The sequence below is a fragment of the Salvelinus namaycush genome, chromosome 34 (assembly GCF_016432855.1).
Source record: "Salvelinus namaycush isolate Seneca chromosome 34, SaNama_1.0, whole genome shotgun sequence".
Taxonomy (NCBI): domain Eukaryota; kingdom Metazoa; phylum Chordata; class Actinopteri; order Salmoniformes; family Salmonidae; genus Salvelinus; species Salvelinus namaycush.
The window spans coordinates 19,495,946-19,512,920 of NC_052340.1; the positions used below are offsets into that span (position 1 = coordinate 19,495,946).

The 16,975-nt window shown below is 41.6% G+C and overlaps 1 protein-coding gene across 1 annotated transcript in view; it reads left to right on the top strand.

Annotated features, from left to right (window-relative positions):
* Positions 1 to 16,975, top strand: part of LOC120028822 (LIM domain kinase 1-like) — a 58,626-nt gene that overhangs the window by 8,657 nt on the left and 32,994 nt on the right. Inside the window, exon 2 of the mRNA XM_038974067.1 lies at positions 7,868 to 8,006. Within this exon, the coding sequence (XP_038829995.1) occupies positions 7,868 to 8,006 (139 nt within the window). The remainder of the gene's footprint in view (positions 1 to 7,867; positions 8,007 to 16,975) is intronic.

Sequence of the window (16,975 nt, forward strand, 5' to 3'; positions counted from 1 at the left end):
TATTATATTCATTAATCTTTTGCTTTGATATCCATTTAAAATCATTGGAAGCTGTTGATCTTGGTCAGATATTGACCTGGGTCAAGTGGTTTGCATGGTAAAGAAGCGGGCCAGCTCCAGGTATAAGCAACATAAGCTGGTCGCTTAGGGGCCCTTGTCCGCTAGGAAATTAAAAATTAGCCATATATATTTTTTGATTGGTAGTTAGTCTAGCCAGCTATTTAAACTTGTAGTAATCATGGCACGCAGGGCATGTGCCCAGGGGCCCTGACCTCCAGTGGGCCCCAATTGATTGTGTTAGTCATTCTCACGCAGATATGATATTAACATGGCATTAGTCATGGCAAAATGTGTCGAATTTGGGGAATTTAGCTTTAAAGGCCCCCACCAAAGGGCAATGCTGGCCATATTTCAACGGAAATTCCTGTCCTATAACAGAAATTCTCGTTTAGGTTCCACCGCCAAAGAATGGTGCAGGCTGCTAATATATATTCATGAATTGGGGGTGGGAACGTTTTCCAGGTGGAGTGGAGAAATAACAACAAGTAGTGCACTGACAGCTGTCAGTGTAGATAGCGAGCATGCTAACCTTATCTAGCTAGCTAATGTTATCTGTTGTTGCTACACCGTATTGAAAAGATTCGCCAGCTGGCTAGGCTATGGCTGGTTCTGGAGCTGGATTTGTCATAAGCATTTAGGGAAAACTTCGCCACAGATGGATAGGGGAAACCAGTATATTTGACTTTGCCATCTATTGTTATCTCCAAAGTTTTGGCATGTTCCATAAATTGCAACTACAAATCCGCCATAGAAATAAAAAGAATAAGATGACGCTCGGGTAATATGGATAGCCTAACTGTACTGCCTAACCGTGCGAAAAAAGTGTGATAATGTATGCTCTCACTACTGTAGGTGGTTTTGGATAAGAGTGTTCACTAAATGACTAAAATGGATTATGATAATTTGCTGGTAAAAAGTGGAGGTGTAAAAACATAAGTTTGCACCCCCTATTTTAATTTGCTCCATGGCTCAGGCATCTACTGCGAAAAGCTGTTTGGTTCAGCCAAAGGTCATCTATTATATTGCTCAGCTCAGTTGCGACTCATGAAAGAAGGACTTTGCAGGTGTTTCTGATTTAATAAATAATGACATGCTGGTGGGTGGTAACATTCAAATAAAACCAAGCCCTGATAAAAAAATGTAGACTGAAAAGTATTAGCATGTAATATCATAGAGAAAACGCATAGCATTGTCACGAAAAATTTCCGAAGTTACCGCTTCGGATTTCCCACTTCAACCCCAAATATATCATACTTTGACTAAAACTATGACTTATTGACTTAAATTGTTGTGCAACATCATGGGTAAATATGGGCATTGTCTTTCAGCTCATGTGGGCATTTTAAACTGATAAAAATTCTCCCCAGGAGAATTTGCAGGATTTGCAGGAAATTAGCTGTAAAACTGGAAAAAATCCTCTCTGCCCCATGGCAAAATGAGTAGAATTGCATTCATGTATTATACATAAATTGCTACGTTTTCTCTCCACCCCATGGAAAAATGAGTAGAATTGCATTCATGTATTATACATAAATTGCTACGTTTTCTCTCCACCCCATGGAAAAATGTGTAGAATTGCAGGAAATTTACTCCACCGTCAAGAGAGTGGCCACTAAAATGTTTTGCCGCGGGGTGACAAATCTCACGTAGGGTCCCCAAAAGGCTGTAAATAAGATACAAGGAGTTTGAAGATAATTCAAGTATACGAACATCAGTCTAATGCGATAATATCTGAATCTATTATCATCACTGTGATCAGAGTCAATGCTATGCAAAAAAAAATAGGCAAACTAGTTGATTACACAGAGTGTTTACATATATATATTTTTTTTTATATATATACAGTATATATGAAGTGAATGGATTAGTTAATTTTCTTCTCACTTTCTCTATGAATCCGGTGTTTTGGTCAAACAGTTGTCTCTGTATGAATACAGTGTTTTTACCAGTCTGTCTCCCTGTCTCTATGTGAGTGGTGATTTAAAATTACATGGGTTTTGCTGGGGGGGGGTCAAGGATAATTAATTGAATTAATTAATACATTTTATTACAAGGCACTTTGGCTGATTCCATTTGGGAATAAAGGGGTGAAAGTGGGGTCTCCAGATTTTGTGACCCACCTCTCCCCCCTTCTTTGGATGTTTCTATTCTCCTAGGTGGTTGCGGCTGGGTGTCTGGCATCTCAGAATCTGGGATCTTTCCTAGTTGCTCGTCTGTTTGCTTGTGGAATAGTCATTTGTCAGCCTCCTGTTCATCTCTCTTTCCATCCTTCCACTTCTCCCTCAGCTCATCCCTCCTTTCAGTGCCTCTCTCTCTCTCCCACCCTCTCTCTCTCTCTCTCTCTCTCTCTCTCTCTCTCTCTCTCTCTCTCTCTCTCTCTCTCTCTCTCTCTCTCTCCCTCTCTCCCTCTCTCCCTCTCTACCCTCCGACCCTGATGACAGAGCCCTGGGGACCTGTCACTCAAATCTCATATCATCAAGTAAAAACCCATCTATCCCATCCTTTTGGCATAGCTCATCTCCCTGCCTCTACCGTCCTTTCTCTACGTCCTTTAAGCATTGCGCCTCTTCTCCCTGTCCCGACATATCCTTTCCTTCTATCTCTTTCAGCAGAGCTAAACTTCTTTTCTCTCTCATCTCCTCTGCTTAACTCCACCCGTACGCTTCCAACAGCATGTCTTCCCTCCTCTCTTTTTTCTCCTATCTCTTTTCTTTCTCTCAATGCTTTCAGCGAACCCTGCACTTAGCTAACCCTGTGCTGCGTGGGCAAGACAAAAGCATGACCATTTGATATGAATAGATATGAGGTCTGCCTGGTAGTTCATATCAGTATCATATCCAGTGAACACTTTTCTCTGTAACCATTCCTTTGGTTCAGATCATCATTTTGTCTCTGAATATTTTGGTTATGTGTATCTGACATGCAGCCCTTAATCTCATTCTGGTCTTCACCACAGACCATTATGCATTACTCATCTCACGTTATCACGTCTATATTTACCATTGTGTTTTCTCTGTGGTGGATGGTGGGCCACTGGGCCAGTTCAGCCTGTTCATGTTCAACATGTAGATACTTTTGTATATATAGTGTATGTGAACACCTCTTTAAGTTAGGGGATTTGGCTATTTCAGCTACACCCGTTGCACACAGCCATGCAATCTCCATAGACAAACATTGGCAGTACAATGGCCTTACTGAAGAGCTCAGTGACTTTCAACATGGCACGGTCATATGATGCCACCTTTCCAACAAGTAGGTGCGTCAAATGTCTGGCCTGCTAGAGCTTCCCCGGTTAACTGTAAGTGCTGTTATTGTGAAGTGGAAACGTCTAGAAGCAACAACGGCTCAGCCACGAAGTGGTATGCCACACAAGCTCACAGAATCATCTGTCCTCAGTTGCAACACTCATTATTGAGTTCCAAGCTGCCTCTGGAAGCAACATCAGCATAAGAACTGTTCGTCGGTAGCTTCATGAAATGGGTTACCATGGCCGAGCAGCCGGACACAAGCCTAAGATCACCATGTGCAATGCCAAGCATCGGCTGGAGTGGTGTAAAGCTCGCCGCCATTGGACTCTGGATCAGTGGAAACGCGTTCTCTGGAGTGATGAATTACGCTTCACCATCTGGCAGTCCGATGGACGAATCTGTGTTTGACCGATACCAGGAGAACGCTACCTGCCCCAATGCATAGTGCCAATTTGGTGGATGAGGAATAATGGTCTGGGGCTGTTTTTCATGGTTCGGGCTAAGCCCCTTAGTTCCATTGAAGGGACACTACAGCATACAATGAAATTCTAGACAATTCTGTGCTTCCAACTTTGTGGCCACATTTTAGGGAAGGTCCTTTCCTGTTTCAGCATGACAATGCCCTTGTGCGCAAAGCGAGGTCCATACAGAAATGGTTTGTCGAGATCGGTATGGAAGAACTTGACTGGCCTGCACAGAGAATTGGACCGCCGACTGCAACCTGGACCTAATTGGCCAACATACTTGGCTGAATGGAAGCAAGTCCCTGCAGCAATGTTCCAACATCTAGTGGAAAGCCTTACCAGAAGAGTGGAGGCTGTTATACAGTGCCTTTGGGAAGTATTCAGACCCCTTGACATTTTCTACATTTTGTTACGTTACAGCATTATTCTAAAATGTATTAAATAAAACATTTTCCTCAGCAATCTACACACAATACCCCTTAATGACAAAGCGAAAAACGATTTTTTTTTGACATTTTTGCAAATAAAAAAACAGAAATACCTTATTTACATAATTATTCAGACCCTTTTGTATAAGACTCGAAATTGAGCTCAGGTGCTTGATCATCCTTGAGATGTTTCTACAACTTGATTGGAGTCCACCTGTGGTAAATTCCATTGATTGGACATGATTTGGAAAGGCAAACACCTGTCTATATAAGGTCCCACATTAAAGGGTCTGAATACTTATGTAAATGTCATATTTCATGTATTTAATTATTGTACATTTGCAAAAATTTCTAAAAACCTGTTTTTGCCTTGTCATTATGGGGTATTGTGTGTTGATTGATAAGGAAAACATTTTTTAAATCAATTTCAAAATAAGGTTGTAATGTAACAAAATGTGAAAAAAGTCAAGGGGTCTGAATACTTTTCGAATGCACTGTTACAGCAAAGGGGGGACCAACTCCATATTAATGCCCATGATTTTGGAATGAGATGTCCATACTTTTGGTCATGTAGTGTATGTCCCCCCACTTCTAAAACCACAGTTGCGCCCTTGGTGTATAAGAAGTAGTTGTACTGAACTCAGGGCAAGCTCTTAGTCATCCAGCGGGGTATTTGGTACAATGGGTTAGAGAGTCTCTCTCTGGGTCTTTCAAACAGTTAATCCTCTTATGTGCCCCCTGTAATGCAAACACGCACGCATGCGCACACACACACACACACACACAGGCATTGACGTGTGCACATACAGGCACAAATCCAAAGGGTATCCCACAAACACATACACTCACACTTTTACTCGCATGTAATCCTACTACTATTGCCTGCTACTGTGGGTAACATATTCATATGGTGTTCTGCTACAGTTATGCTACAGTACAGTTCAGCGCTACATGCCCTTCCCTGATAAAGTGACCAGCTTGGATTTAGCTCGATAGCATTGAAGCCCTTTGTGTACTGATATGCCTGTGTGTGTAGAGAAGGCCCAGGTATGACTTTGACTCTGCAGGAGGCTGCAGGGACTCTGCAGTAGAGAGGGGGAGGTGCAGCTGGAAGACGGGACTGCTGACTAGGTAGAGTAGTGTGGCTGTGATTGTCCTCTGGCTACCCTTGACCCATTTCTGCCTCCTATCGTCACACCACATGCTCAGCATACTGCATGCAGCAGGATCAGGGTCTAGTAGTGGGAGCTCTGTCTTTGACCGTTACACTCACATGTTCACTGTGTGTGCAATTCAGTGTGTACATGTCAGTGTTTGTAAATTGAGTGTCTGTGTGTGTTTCTGCAGGGGTGCATGCATGTGTGTCCTGGATAGACTTAAAGAAGACTGATGATAACCGCATAAACCCATGGGAAATTATCTGTCCACTCCAGTGCCTGCTCTATCTGTTCCACTCACTTTCCCCCCATCATCCTCTACCTTACCCCAATGCCCTCATCCCCACTCCCCTTCTGGTCCCGTTCCCATTTCACTCTCCCTAGGCCTCCCTCCCCACAGTCCCCAGGCCCCTAAGATTCATCTGTTAACATTACACCCCACACCCTTACCCCACTGTCCCATCTCCTTTCCCCTCCTAGGCCTCTGGTCTGGATGTACTGTAGCCCAGCAGAGAGGCAGCAGATGGGGATTGATGACCAACAGTCCCCCTGACTCCCCCAGGTCTGTTCCTATTGATCCCTGGCTGTTTGGCAGAGGAAGGCCAGAGGAGACAAGGGACCAGGAAGGCTGATGGAAGTGTGTGTGTCTGTTTGTCAGAGGAGTCTGATGGGAGGAGCTATAGGAGGATGGGCTCTTAGTAATGACCTGAATGGAATCAATGGAACGGAGTGTTTTATGTATTTGATACCGTCCGCCTATAGTTCCTAACATCAGCCTCCTCTGGTGTGTGTGTCTCTGTGATTAGTGACTGTGTTGTCGTCTGTGTTGTCATCTCCTCTCCTCTCCCCTTCACTCCTCAGTACTCACCCTGTCTATCAGCCAATGATCTCTATCTGCCTGACATCACTACCCAATCATTCAGCTCTGTCCTGTTCTCTCCTCTTCTCTCCCTGCGAGAGATATCTCACTATCAGTTCTCTTAATGTACTGTTACTGACAGCGGTAGGTCCATTCCTTAAGATCTCCACATGCAGATAGCCCCTTATGTCTATGATATAATTAAGCAGTAAGGCCCGAGGGGGTGTGGTATATGGCCAATAAACAATGGCTAAGGGCCTGGAATACAGCCCTTAGCCGTAGTATATTGGCCATATACCACAAACCCCCGAGGTGCCTTATTAATATTATAAATTGGTTACCAACGTAATTAGAACAGTAAAAATAAATGCTTTGTCATACCCGTGGTATACGGTCTTATATACTACGGCTGTCAGCCAGTCAGCATTCAGGGCTTGAACCACACGGTTTATACATGTGGTTATATATCTGAGATGTTTTATTCTAAATCAAATGTTATTGGAATGTATAAAATCACTTTTCAATCGTAGTAGACATTATAATGGTGATGTAATGTTTACCTTGGCATTCCCCTGTGTGTGTGTCTGTGTCTGTGTGTGTGTGTGTGAAACTAGTTGTGTGGATCAAAAGCCACTGGATAAACAACCATGTTGTTACAGTGTGTGTTGTGTTTGGACAGCATTGACATGTGTAGGTGTCTGTCATCACATCTGTGTTGTTTCAAACCCAACACTGTGACTAGGTCTTATCTGTGATCTCACTTTGGTCTAACACTTAATGTATGTGGGAGTGTTGCTTTAGTCTTAGTGGTTAAGGAAATGTAACTTTCATCCCTTTCAGATCTCTGATGCATTATCTGTTGCATTACCTTCAGTAAGACACATGTCAGTGGTTTAGCTCGTTGATGGCCTCTAATCAGTGGGGGACCCTGAGGGCCTTCTAGTCCTTCAGATAATTTCTTTTAAATAAAATGTTGCTTTAATTTCAACTTAATATTTTTAATAATTTTTAAGATCTTCTGATTTCATCTCTTCAGTTTGTGTTGGAAAGAGAATACTTTCCCTGGGTAGAAAAATCTAGCTAGCTCAGCCAGCCATTGGGTAGGCCTTCAGAAGCTTTATTAGAGCAGAAATTTGGAGTGACAGGTGAATGGACCAATCACATTTGGGTGCAATGGGTGGGACCATTTGGGGAAAAAACATGAAGGCCTAGACATGTCACTACTGATGAGCCAATAGTGAGCAGTAGGCTAGTTTTCCCATGCTTTTGTTGTAGTCTGTGTGACAATGGCGGCAACTGTAGCAGGTGTTATTGAGGAAGATGTGGTGGCTAATTTATAAGCAATCTCCATTTTCAAGACTAACTTTCAACGAGAAGTTAAATGTTGTGCAGAGGGGGAGGCCAAATCCAGCACTGTCAGGATTGGTGCAAGGAGGAAAGAACTTTTGAAAGGCATTTTCAAGCTGACAATTATAAGTGCTATCCATAGATGACTGTGTGTGATCGACCAAGAAGTTTTAGTGCTGGGATTGTCTACAAGAAGTCAACCTGGGCCAGTACTGGTTTCAAAGACCTAGCCAGTTTTATGAAGTCAGCTCTGCCTAATAAACTTACAAACATGCACATAATTCCTCTCGCTCTCCTTGTTCAGATGCTGTCAGTGCAGTGCCTCCCTGTCCCACTGGTACTATCAGAAGGAGGGCCGACTCTTCTGCAAGAAGGATTACTGGGCCAAGTTCGGAGAGCTGTGCCATGGATGCAACGACCCCATCACAACCGGCCTGATCATGGTAAGATAGTCTTCCGCCACAAACAGCACAGTAACTAGATCCTCCTGACTACAGTACTAGAGATCCCTCTCCTCTGTGTCTTCACCAGTCAATCTCTCTAATCAGCCACAGACTTGATACGACACTCCTGTTACAGTCTGTCGGATATGGTTTCCCCCAACAACATCCACACAGAAACACTGGAATCCACTTTACAGTACCTGTAATTATACCGTATGCTTTACACATCCCTGTAAGCTTTCCAGGGAGAGTCATTAACTGTTGTTTAAGTAAAGAGAACAGTCTGAGAGGAGAGGTGGTGAAAGGACATGTGGAGGATGGACATAGTCTATGATTTTCCCTTCTCTGATAAGGGGTGTTGTGTTGTTCTGAAATGGATTGAATAACTTTACTAGTCACTAGAGCAGGGGTCAGCAACCAGACAGATAATATTAAAGCTTCCGCCAAGAGTACTTGGAAATATGTCAAAGTCTACATTGTGAAAAAGACACGCCTGTCTGCTTTGCATAAAGAGCAGATAAAAACGTGAGTGTAGCCTGTGAGAAATAATGTTAATTGTGCGGTAACCATTTGCATTCTCCCCAACAGCAGCATGTCACACTTTGAAATGTGGTATATTACCATCATGCCATTTGAAGTGGGATTTCACCTGGTTTTTCTCTTTAGTATATCAAAATGGGTGAAATATTGCGGTGACTTAATCCATGTTTATGAGCTATGTTATGTTCAGTATGCCATAAGGGTTGCCCACGCAGACAGATAGAAATGGAAATAGGTATTTTGTATTGCAAATCAGCCGTAGGCAGGCGGCATAGGCGGCACATGAGTCTCAAGTTTGGGGAAGCTAATTTTCACCATAAAAATGCACTTTTATAATAAAGCATCATCATCATCACTTTTGCAGACTTATGTAAGATAGCCTACTATTCCTAATGTGATGAGTAGATTGGATAGTCATAATTTAGGCTAATAATATAACTCAATCACTGTTTGCAAAAAAGACTGTTCAATGCATGGCTGAGCACGTAGAGTAGGCCTAAACTATAGGCTACAGTGCCTTCAGAAAGTATTCATAGCCCTTGACTTATTCCACAGTTGGTGTTGTTACATGTGTATGTGTATACTAGACAGCACAATGTGCAGTACAAGACTAGGGACTCGGTTTGTTTCACTTTAACAACAAACTACCTAGTTAGATAATAAAAGTTTACAGTAGTTTTCCTATTCATATCTGGATCCTGGGACGCAGTTCGCGTTAACGCTGGGACCGCTGATATATGTCCCAGGATCTGTGCTCAAACAAGGTGGTACTACATTGCCGAAGCAGCTAGCCTAGCTGCTAGCTATCAAGCTAGGCAACCTGGTCTACTATTGCCGGATACCAAGCACGCTAAGCGGTTAGCCCTTGTGGCTAGGGCCGCACTTCTATTTGTCTCGGGTTTTAGGACTACTGATTTCCAGAGTTTTCTACTGCAGGCGTCTCTCATTTCATGGAGTGAATAGTGGACTCGTCCTACTATTAGTACTGTCATGCCTCCCGAAAAAAGACACGGATCACATCTCTTCTGGGCAGGTACGTGAACTCTTGGAGAAGTAGAACGTTTTCTATAAGTAAATTATACTTCAGCAGGAAAATAACTTTAAAAGCTTCGTACAAATGATCATGGAGTCTACCAACAAACGGCTGGACTACCTTACTAAAGATATACAAGACATTAAAACAAGCCTTCAGTTCACACAGAAGGATGTGGATGTATTGAAGACCACACAGGATACACTTTCCAGAAACTGTTCCTCTATGCGGAATGAAATCTCCACAGTCAGGGAGGGCCTCCAGAACATGTCTGGGAAGGCAGAATGAAATCTCCACAGTCAGGGAGGGCCTCCAGAACATGTCTGGGAAGGCGGAATGAAATCACCACAGTCAGGGAGGACCTCCAGAACATGTCTGGGAAGGCGGAATGAAATCACCACAGTCAGGGAGGACCTCCAGAACATGTCTGGGAAGGCAGAATGAAATCTCCACAGTCAGGGAGGGCCTCCAGAACATGTCTGGGAAGGCAGAATGAAATCTCCACAGTCAGGGAGGGCCTCCAGAACATGTCTGGGAAGGCAGAATGAAATCTCCACAGTCAGGGAGGGCCTCCAGAACATGTCTGGGAAGGCGGAATGAAATCACCACAGTCAGGGAGGACCTCCAGAACATGTCTGGGAAGGCGGAATGAAATCACCACAGTCAGGGAGGGCCTCCAGAACATGTCTGGGACGGCTGATTACCTGGATGGACAATCGAGGAGAAATAATGTTGTAATAGATGGTATCCAGGAGAGCCAAAGTGAGACATGGGCTGAATCAGAGGACAAAGTTCAAAAGCTGTTTTCTGAGGAGCTACAATCGGATCAACATGTTGAACTGGAACGTGCTCACCTGTCTGTGAAGCCAGGGGTCTCTAGTGGTGCCAATGGTGGTACCAATGGAACCAGACCAAGGTCAACTGTAGTGAAATTCCTCAGGTTCAAGGATAAGCTTGCAGTCCTTGAAAAAGCAAAATGCCTTAAATGGCCCTTCATCTTCATCATCTCAGATGCAGTCCGTCAAAGAAGAAAGGAACTAATACCAGCTATGAAGGCTGCAAGAGAACGAGGTGACATGGCATATCTGAGGTATGAAAAATTGATTGTTCACCCTCCCTCCCAAGGTGTTAGGAGGAGTGACAGACACAAGTAATTCCAGCCACACACACACACACACACACACACACACACACACACACACACACACACACTGACTGAGTATCTCTCTCTCAGATTCCAACTTCTGATTCATGTTTGGACATAAATACTGTAAATCTACCAAAGAAAGGTCTGTTAATTGCTCACTTGAATATATGCAGTTTAAGGAACAGAATTCATGAAATATGCTGTCTAGCGCATCACACAAGATTCATCTATTGGCAATATGAGAGACTCACTTGGACTCTTCTTTTGAGGATGCTGAGATCTCTGTACATGGATACAATTTGTTCAGGTGGGACAGAAATAGATGTGTGGGTGGAGTTGCAGTTTAGATCCAGAGTCATATTCCAGCAAAACAACGTAAGGACTTAATGTTGAATGGATTCGAGGCGCAATGGGTACAGGTGCATTTACCACATTTCAAACCTATACTAGTTGGTTGCTGCTATTAGCCACCTAATGCTGATGTGAAATATATTGATGTAATTTGTGAAATATTGGATAGGGTATCTGATGAAAATAGGGAAATAGATTTTTGGGGAGATATGAATATAGATTTTTTTTAACACCAACTGTCCAATGAGAAATAAACGTATTTCTGTTGCCAATGTATGTAACCTGACCCAAGTTGTGACATCACCAACCAGAACGTTCACTAATAGGTCCGGTATCACATCATCAACTTGTATCGATCACATTTTTACTAACATGGCTGAACGTTGTTCTAAAGCTGTATCAGTGGCACTAGGTTACAGTGATCATAACTTGGTTGCACTCACTAGGAAAACTAAAATACCAAAGGCTGGCCCGAAGGTAATCTACCTTCCAATGGCACGTTGTTTTAGCTAATCCAAGTTTATCATTTTAAAAGGCTAATTGATCATTAGAAAACCCTTTTGCAATTGTGTTGGCATAGCTGAAAACTGTTGTGCTGATTTAAAGAAGCAATAAAACTGGCCTTATTTAGACTAGTTAAGTATCTGGAGCATCAGCATTTGTGGATTCGATTACAGGCTCAAAATGGCCAGAAACAAAGACCTTTCTTCTGAAACTCGTCAGTCTATTATTGTTCTGAGAAATGAAGGCTATTCCATGTGAGAAATTGCCAAGAAACTGAAGATCTCGTACAACGCTGTGTACTACTCCCTTCACAGAACAGCACAAACTGTGTCTCTAACCGGCACAACTGAGCAAGAGGACATGTACATTAAAGTGTCTAGTTTGAGAAACAGACGCTTCACAAGTCCTCAACTGGCAGCTTCATTAAATAGTACCCGCAAAACACCAGTCTCAACGTCAACAGTGAAGAGGTGACTCCGGGATGCTGGCCTTCAAGGCAGAGTTCCTCTGTCCAGTGTCTGTGTTCTTTTGCCCATCTTAATCTTTTATTTTTATTGGCCTGTCTGAGATATGGCTTTTTCTATGCAACTCTGCCTAGAAGGCAGGATTCCTCCAGTTTAGACCAAGCAGCCTTCATGTTCGCAGCATTGTCTGTCACCAGTGCAAATACCTTCTGTGGTCCAAGGTCATTGATGATTGACTTTAGCTCATCTGCAATGTAGAGACTGGTGTGTCTGTTGTCCTTTGTGTCTGTGCTCTTGTAGAATACTGGTTGAGGGGTGGAGATGATAGTTAATGATTCCTTGCCCACGAACATTCGACCACCCATCAGAGATGATTGCAATACAGTCTGCTTTCTCTATGATTTGCTTGACCTTCACTTGAACTCTGTTGAATTCTGCATCCACCAAATGAGTAGATAAAGCATGTCTGGTTGGAGGAGTGTATGCTGGGCGAAGAACATTCAGAAATCTCTTCCAATACACATTGCCTGTGAGCATCAGAGGTGAACCAGTTGCATACACAGCTCAAGCAAGACATTCATCAGCATTTCTCTGACTACGTTCCTCCATTGAGTCAAAAAAAACTTCTGATTCCCGGAGGACCATGAGCTGTTGCTGTCATTAAGGTGTCTGATTCATAATTTTCACCTCGAATAGAGGTAGAGGGACTTTTGTCAGAGGTTGCTTGTTGTGAGTGCTGAGGTAACTTGGCCAGAAGATTCTGCATCTTTGTTGCATTCTTCACACATGATTTGGCACAGTATTTGCAAATGTACACAGCTTTTCCTTCTACATTAGCTGCAGTGAAATGTCTCCACGCATCAGATAGTGCCCGTGGTATTTTCCTGTAAAGATTAGGGGGAAAAAAGTTTTTAAAAAACAAATACAATTCCATGTACAGATAAATAGTTAAGCAGTTAGATTAACTTCTCTGGGATATGTGGGACGGTAGCATCCCACTTGGCCAAAAGCCAGAAAAAATGTAGCGCGCCAAATTCAAATATATTACTATAAAAATCAATATTTCATGAAATCACACATGAAAGACACCAAATTAAAGCTACACGTGTTGTGAATCCAGCCAACATGTCTGATTTCAAAAAGGATTTACTGCGAAAGCACACCAAACGATTATGTTAGCTCAGTACATAGCCACAGAAAAACACAGCCATTTTCCCAGCAAAAGATAGTAGTCACAAAAAGCAGAAATGGAAATAAAATGAATCACTAACCTTTGATGATCTTCATCAGATGACACTCATAGGACATCATGTTACACAATACATTTATGTTTTGTTCGATAATGTGCATATTTATATCCACAAATCTCGGTTTACATTGGCGACATGTTCAGAAATGCCTCCAAAATATCCGGAGAAATTGCAGAGAGCCACGTCAAATAATAGAAATACTCATCATAAACTTTGATGAAAGATACATGTTTTACATATAATTAAAGATACACTTGTTCTTAATGCAACCGCTGTGTCAGATTTCAAAAAATAATCTGAGACGGCGCTCAAACATAACAACATTTCTCCGCCATGTTGGAGTCAACAGAAATATAAAATTACATCATAAATATTCCCTTACCTTTGATCATCTTCATCAGAATGCACTCCCAGGAATCCTAGTTCCACAATAAATCGTTGTTTTGTTCGATAATGTCCATTACTTATGTCTAAGTAGCTACTTTTGCTAGCATGTTTAGTGCACATGTCCAAACGCTTGCGCAAATGCAGGCGAACTCGGACGAAAACTTCAAAAAGTTATATAACAGGTCGAATAAACTGGTCAAACTAAGTAGAGAATCAATCTTCAGGATGTTGTTATCATATATATCCAATAGCGTTCCAACCGGAGCATTCCTTCATGTCTGTAGAAGTTATGGAACGCAAGGCGATATCATGAGGAAAGCGCATGACCAGGAACTGGCAATCTGCCAGACCACTGACTCATTCCCCTCCCATCCGGCCCCACAACACAGCATAAGCTTCATTCCACGTTCTACAGACTGTTGACATCTAGCGGAAGGCGTAGGAAGTGCAAACAGATCCATATCTTACAGGGAATTGATTCGGCGATGAGTTGAACATTGACCAGTCTCAGAATTCTTACTTCCTGTTTGGATTTTTTCTCAGGTTTTTGCCTGCCATATAAATTCTGTTATACTCACAGACATCATTCAAACAGTTTTAGAAACTGCATAGTGTTTTATATCCAATAGTAATAATAATATGCATATATTAGCATCTGGGACAGAGTAGGAGGCAGTTCACTAGGAGGCAGTTAAACAACTCCTTTGTAAGATAAATGTTTTTAAATGAAACATGTATGGAAACAGGTGAATTAACACACCTCAGTTAGCAGGTTCAAGCAAGCTAAAACCCACATGGTAGCAAAAACTAACTAACAGAAGTTGTTAACAAGTTAGAAATGATTTAAACACACTTTGCTGTAGGCTACTATTTACTAGTTAACAAAAAATCATGTATGTCATATAAAATATATTCACCCCACCCAGTATTGTAATCAAAACTTACCAGAAAGCATGCCGTCCTTGGCTCAGACAGTGTAGTAGTGTGGGCTCAGTAGCATCTCATTAGTGTGCAAGATCTTGAGAATCAGCTGTACATGTGATGGAAGAGTGCACTGCACATGTGATGGAAGAATTAACCAAAATATACCACAAGACCTAGAATTGCCTTGTGTATCCCACAAAAAAAGGTTCACTGTTATAAGCTAACTTTTTTGATGAATTTAAGCAAAATTCCCGGGCTTAACTTCCCATGGAAAACGTCCGGAAAATGTCTGGAAGTTTAGCGGAAAGTTTACGACCCTTTGCAACCATACTGAGCAGTGAACTAAGAATGGTGTCTGAGTGGGTTGATATGAAGAAATTGGCATTGAACATTTCTAAAACGAAATGTATTATATTTGGTTCAAGATATATGCTTGCTGATGATCCACAATTGAATTTGTTGATGAATAGAATGCATTTAGAGCAATAAAAATAAAAATAAACTACAGAACACATAGATAATATTGTTTATTAAGATGGGTAAGGGAATTGCTTTTGCAAGAAAATGTTCAGAGTATGTAACATCTAGCACACTGAATCAGGTGATTCAATCCCTGGTCCTATCACATCTATCACACTCTGCAGCAAAGACCGATATAAAAAAGCTCCAAATTGCTCAAAACAGAGCTGCCAGATTAGCTCTTCATTGCTCTATCCGTATGAATATTATCCAAATGCATCACAATCTCTCATGGCTTCACGTTAAAAACAAGTTACCATCCAGTCTTCTGATTTTCTTTAGGAGTGTTATATTAAAAAAAATATATATTTATTTTTCAGTCCAATTAGTACATACTAGCAACACGCATAACCACCAAACCAGACAGGCAAATTCAGGGCAGCAAAGACAACCCACGCCAAGGACAAATCGCCTTAAATCTACAGTTTTATATAGAGCCATAGCTGAATGGAACTCTTTACCAATCCATATTTCTCAGGCAAAAAGTAAATCCACCTTCAAGAAAAAAATAAAAGAACATCTAATGCGATAGACCATATGACTGGACAGGAAATAGAAAGTATCAACTGAATGTTAAATGTGTTTCCTGTCAGGTAATTTAATTGTCTGTATTGTCTACTTGTTGAATGATTGTGAAGTCTTGATTTGTTGTGGTTTGTAATGTCTCGATAATTGGTGTTGGATGCCAGGAAGATTAGCTAGCGTTACGCCGTTAGCTAATGGGGATCCTAATAATATATATATATTTTTAAATGACAGCCTGAATTCAAAGTGGATTAAATCAATTTTATTTCTCAACAATATACACACAAAAAATGACAAAGTGAAAACATTATTTTTTACATTTTAGCACCTTTTATTGAAAATTAAATACAGAAATATCTAATTTAAATAATTATTAATACTATGTAGAAGCACCTTTGGCAGCGATTATAGCTGTGAGTCTTTCTGGGTAAATTTCTAAGAGCTTTCAACACCTGGATTGTGCAACATTTGTTCATTATTATTTTCAAAATCTTTCAAGCTCTGTCCAAATTGGTTGTTGATCATTGCTGGACAACCATTTTCAGGTCTTGCCATAGATTTAGAGTAAATTTAAGTCAAAACGGGAACTCAGCCACTCAGGAACATTCACTATCTTTTTGGTAAGTGACTCCAGTGTAGATTTGGCCTTGTGTTTTAGGTTATTGTTTTTCTGAAAAGGGAATTCATCTCCAACTGTCTGGTGGAAAGCAGACTGAACCACGTTTTCCTCTAGGATTTTGCCTCTTGAACCAACTAGCCCTCTAAACACTCACCTTAGAATATCCTTTCTTTTATGATCTACTGAGACACCTCTAATTCACTACACTTTTCTAATCTGACATCCTCTTTCATATGTCTGTCTGATTTCATATTTGATAGCAGGGTGGTGGTGGGAGAGTACATCTTGTGCTTGTTGTTAAACTGTAAGAGTGAGTTGTTTGGGCCCTGGGTTAAAATAAGGGTGATATTGAGAAATATGTTAAAGATGACAACATTTGAGCCTGGTTGATTTCACATTGAGCCTGCTAAGTTTCTCCGTTACATGATGTCACCTCCTCTCGTTCCATGATCTCTGGGTCTGAAAAAAACAACTCACCAGAAATAGATTAGTCTAGTCTACTTTCTCTCTTTCCCTTTCTCAGTCCTTTGTTGTATTTGTTCAATCTCCCATAAGCCTTTTCACTGGCAACATTGACCTGACTTCTGGACAGACCCACCACACTGCACTATCATGTAGGGTTTCTATTGGCCAATCCCAACTCACTAAGATTAAGATCACTTTATTAGTCAATTGCATACAAGGTCCTACCAAAATTTGACCTCCG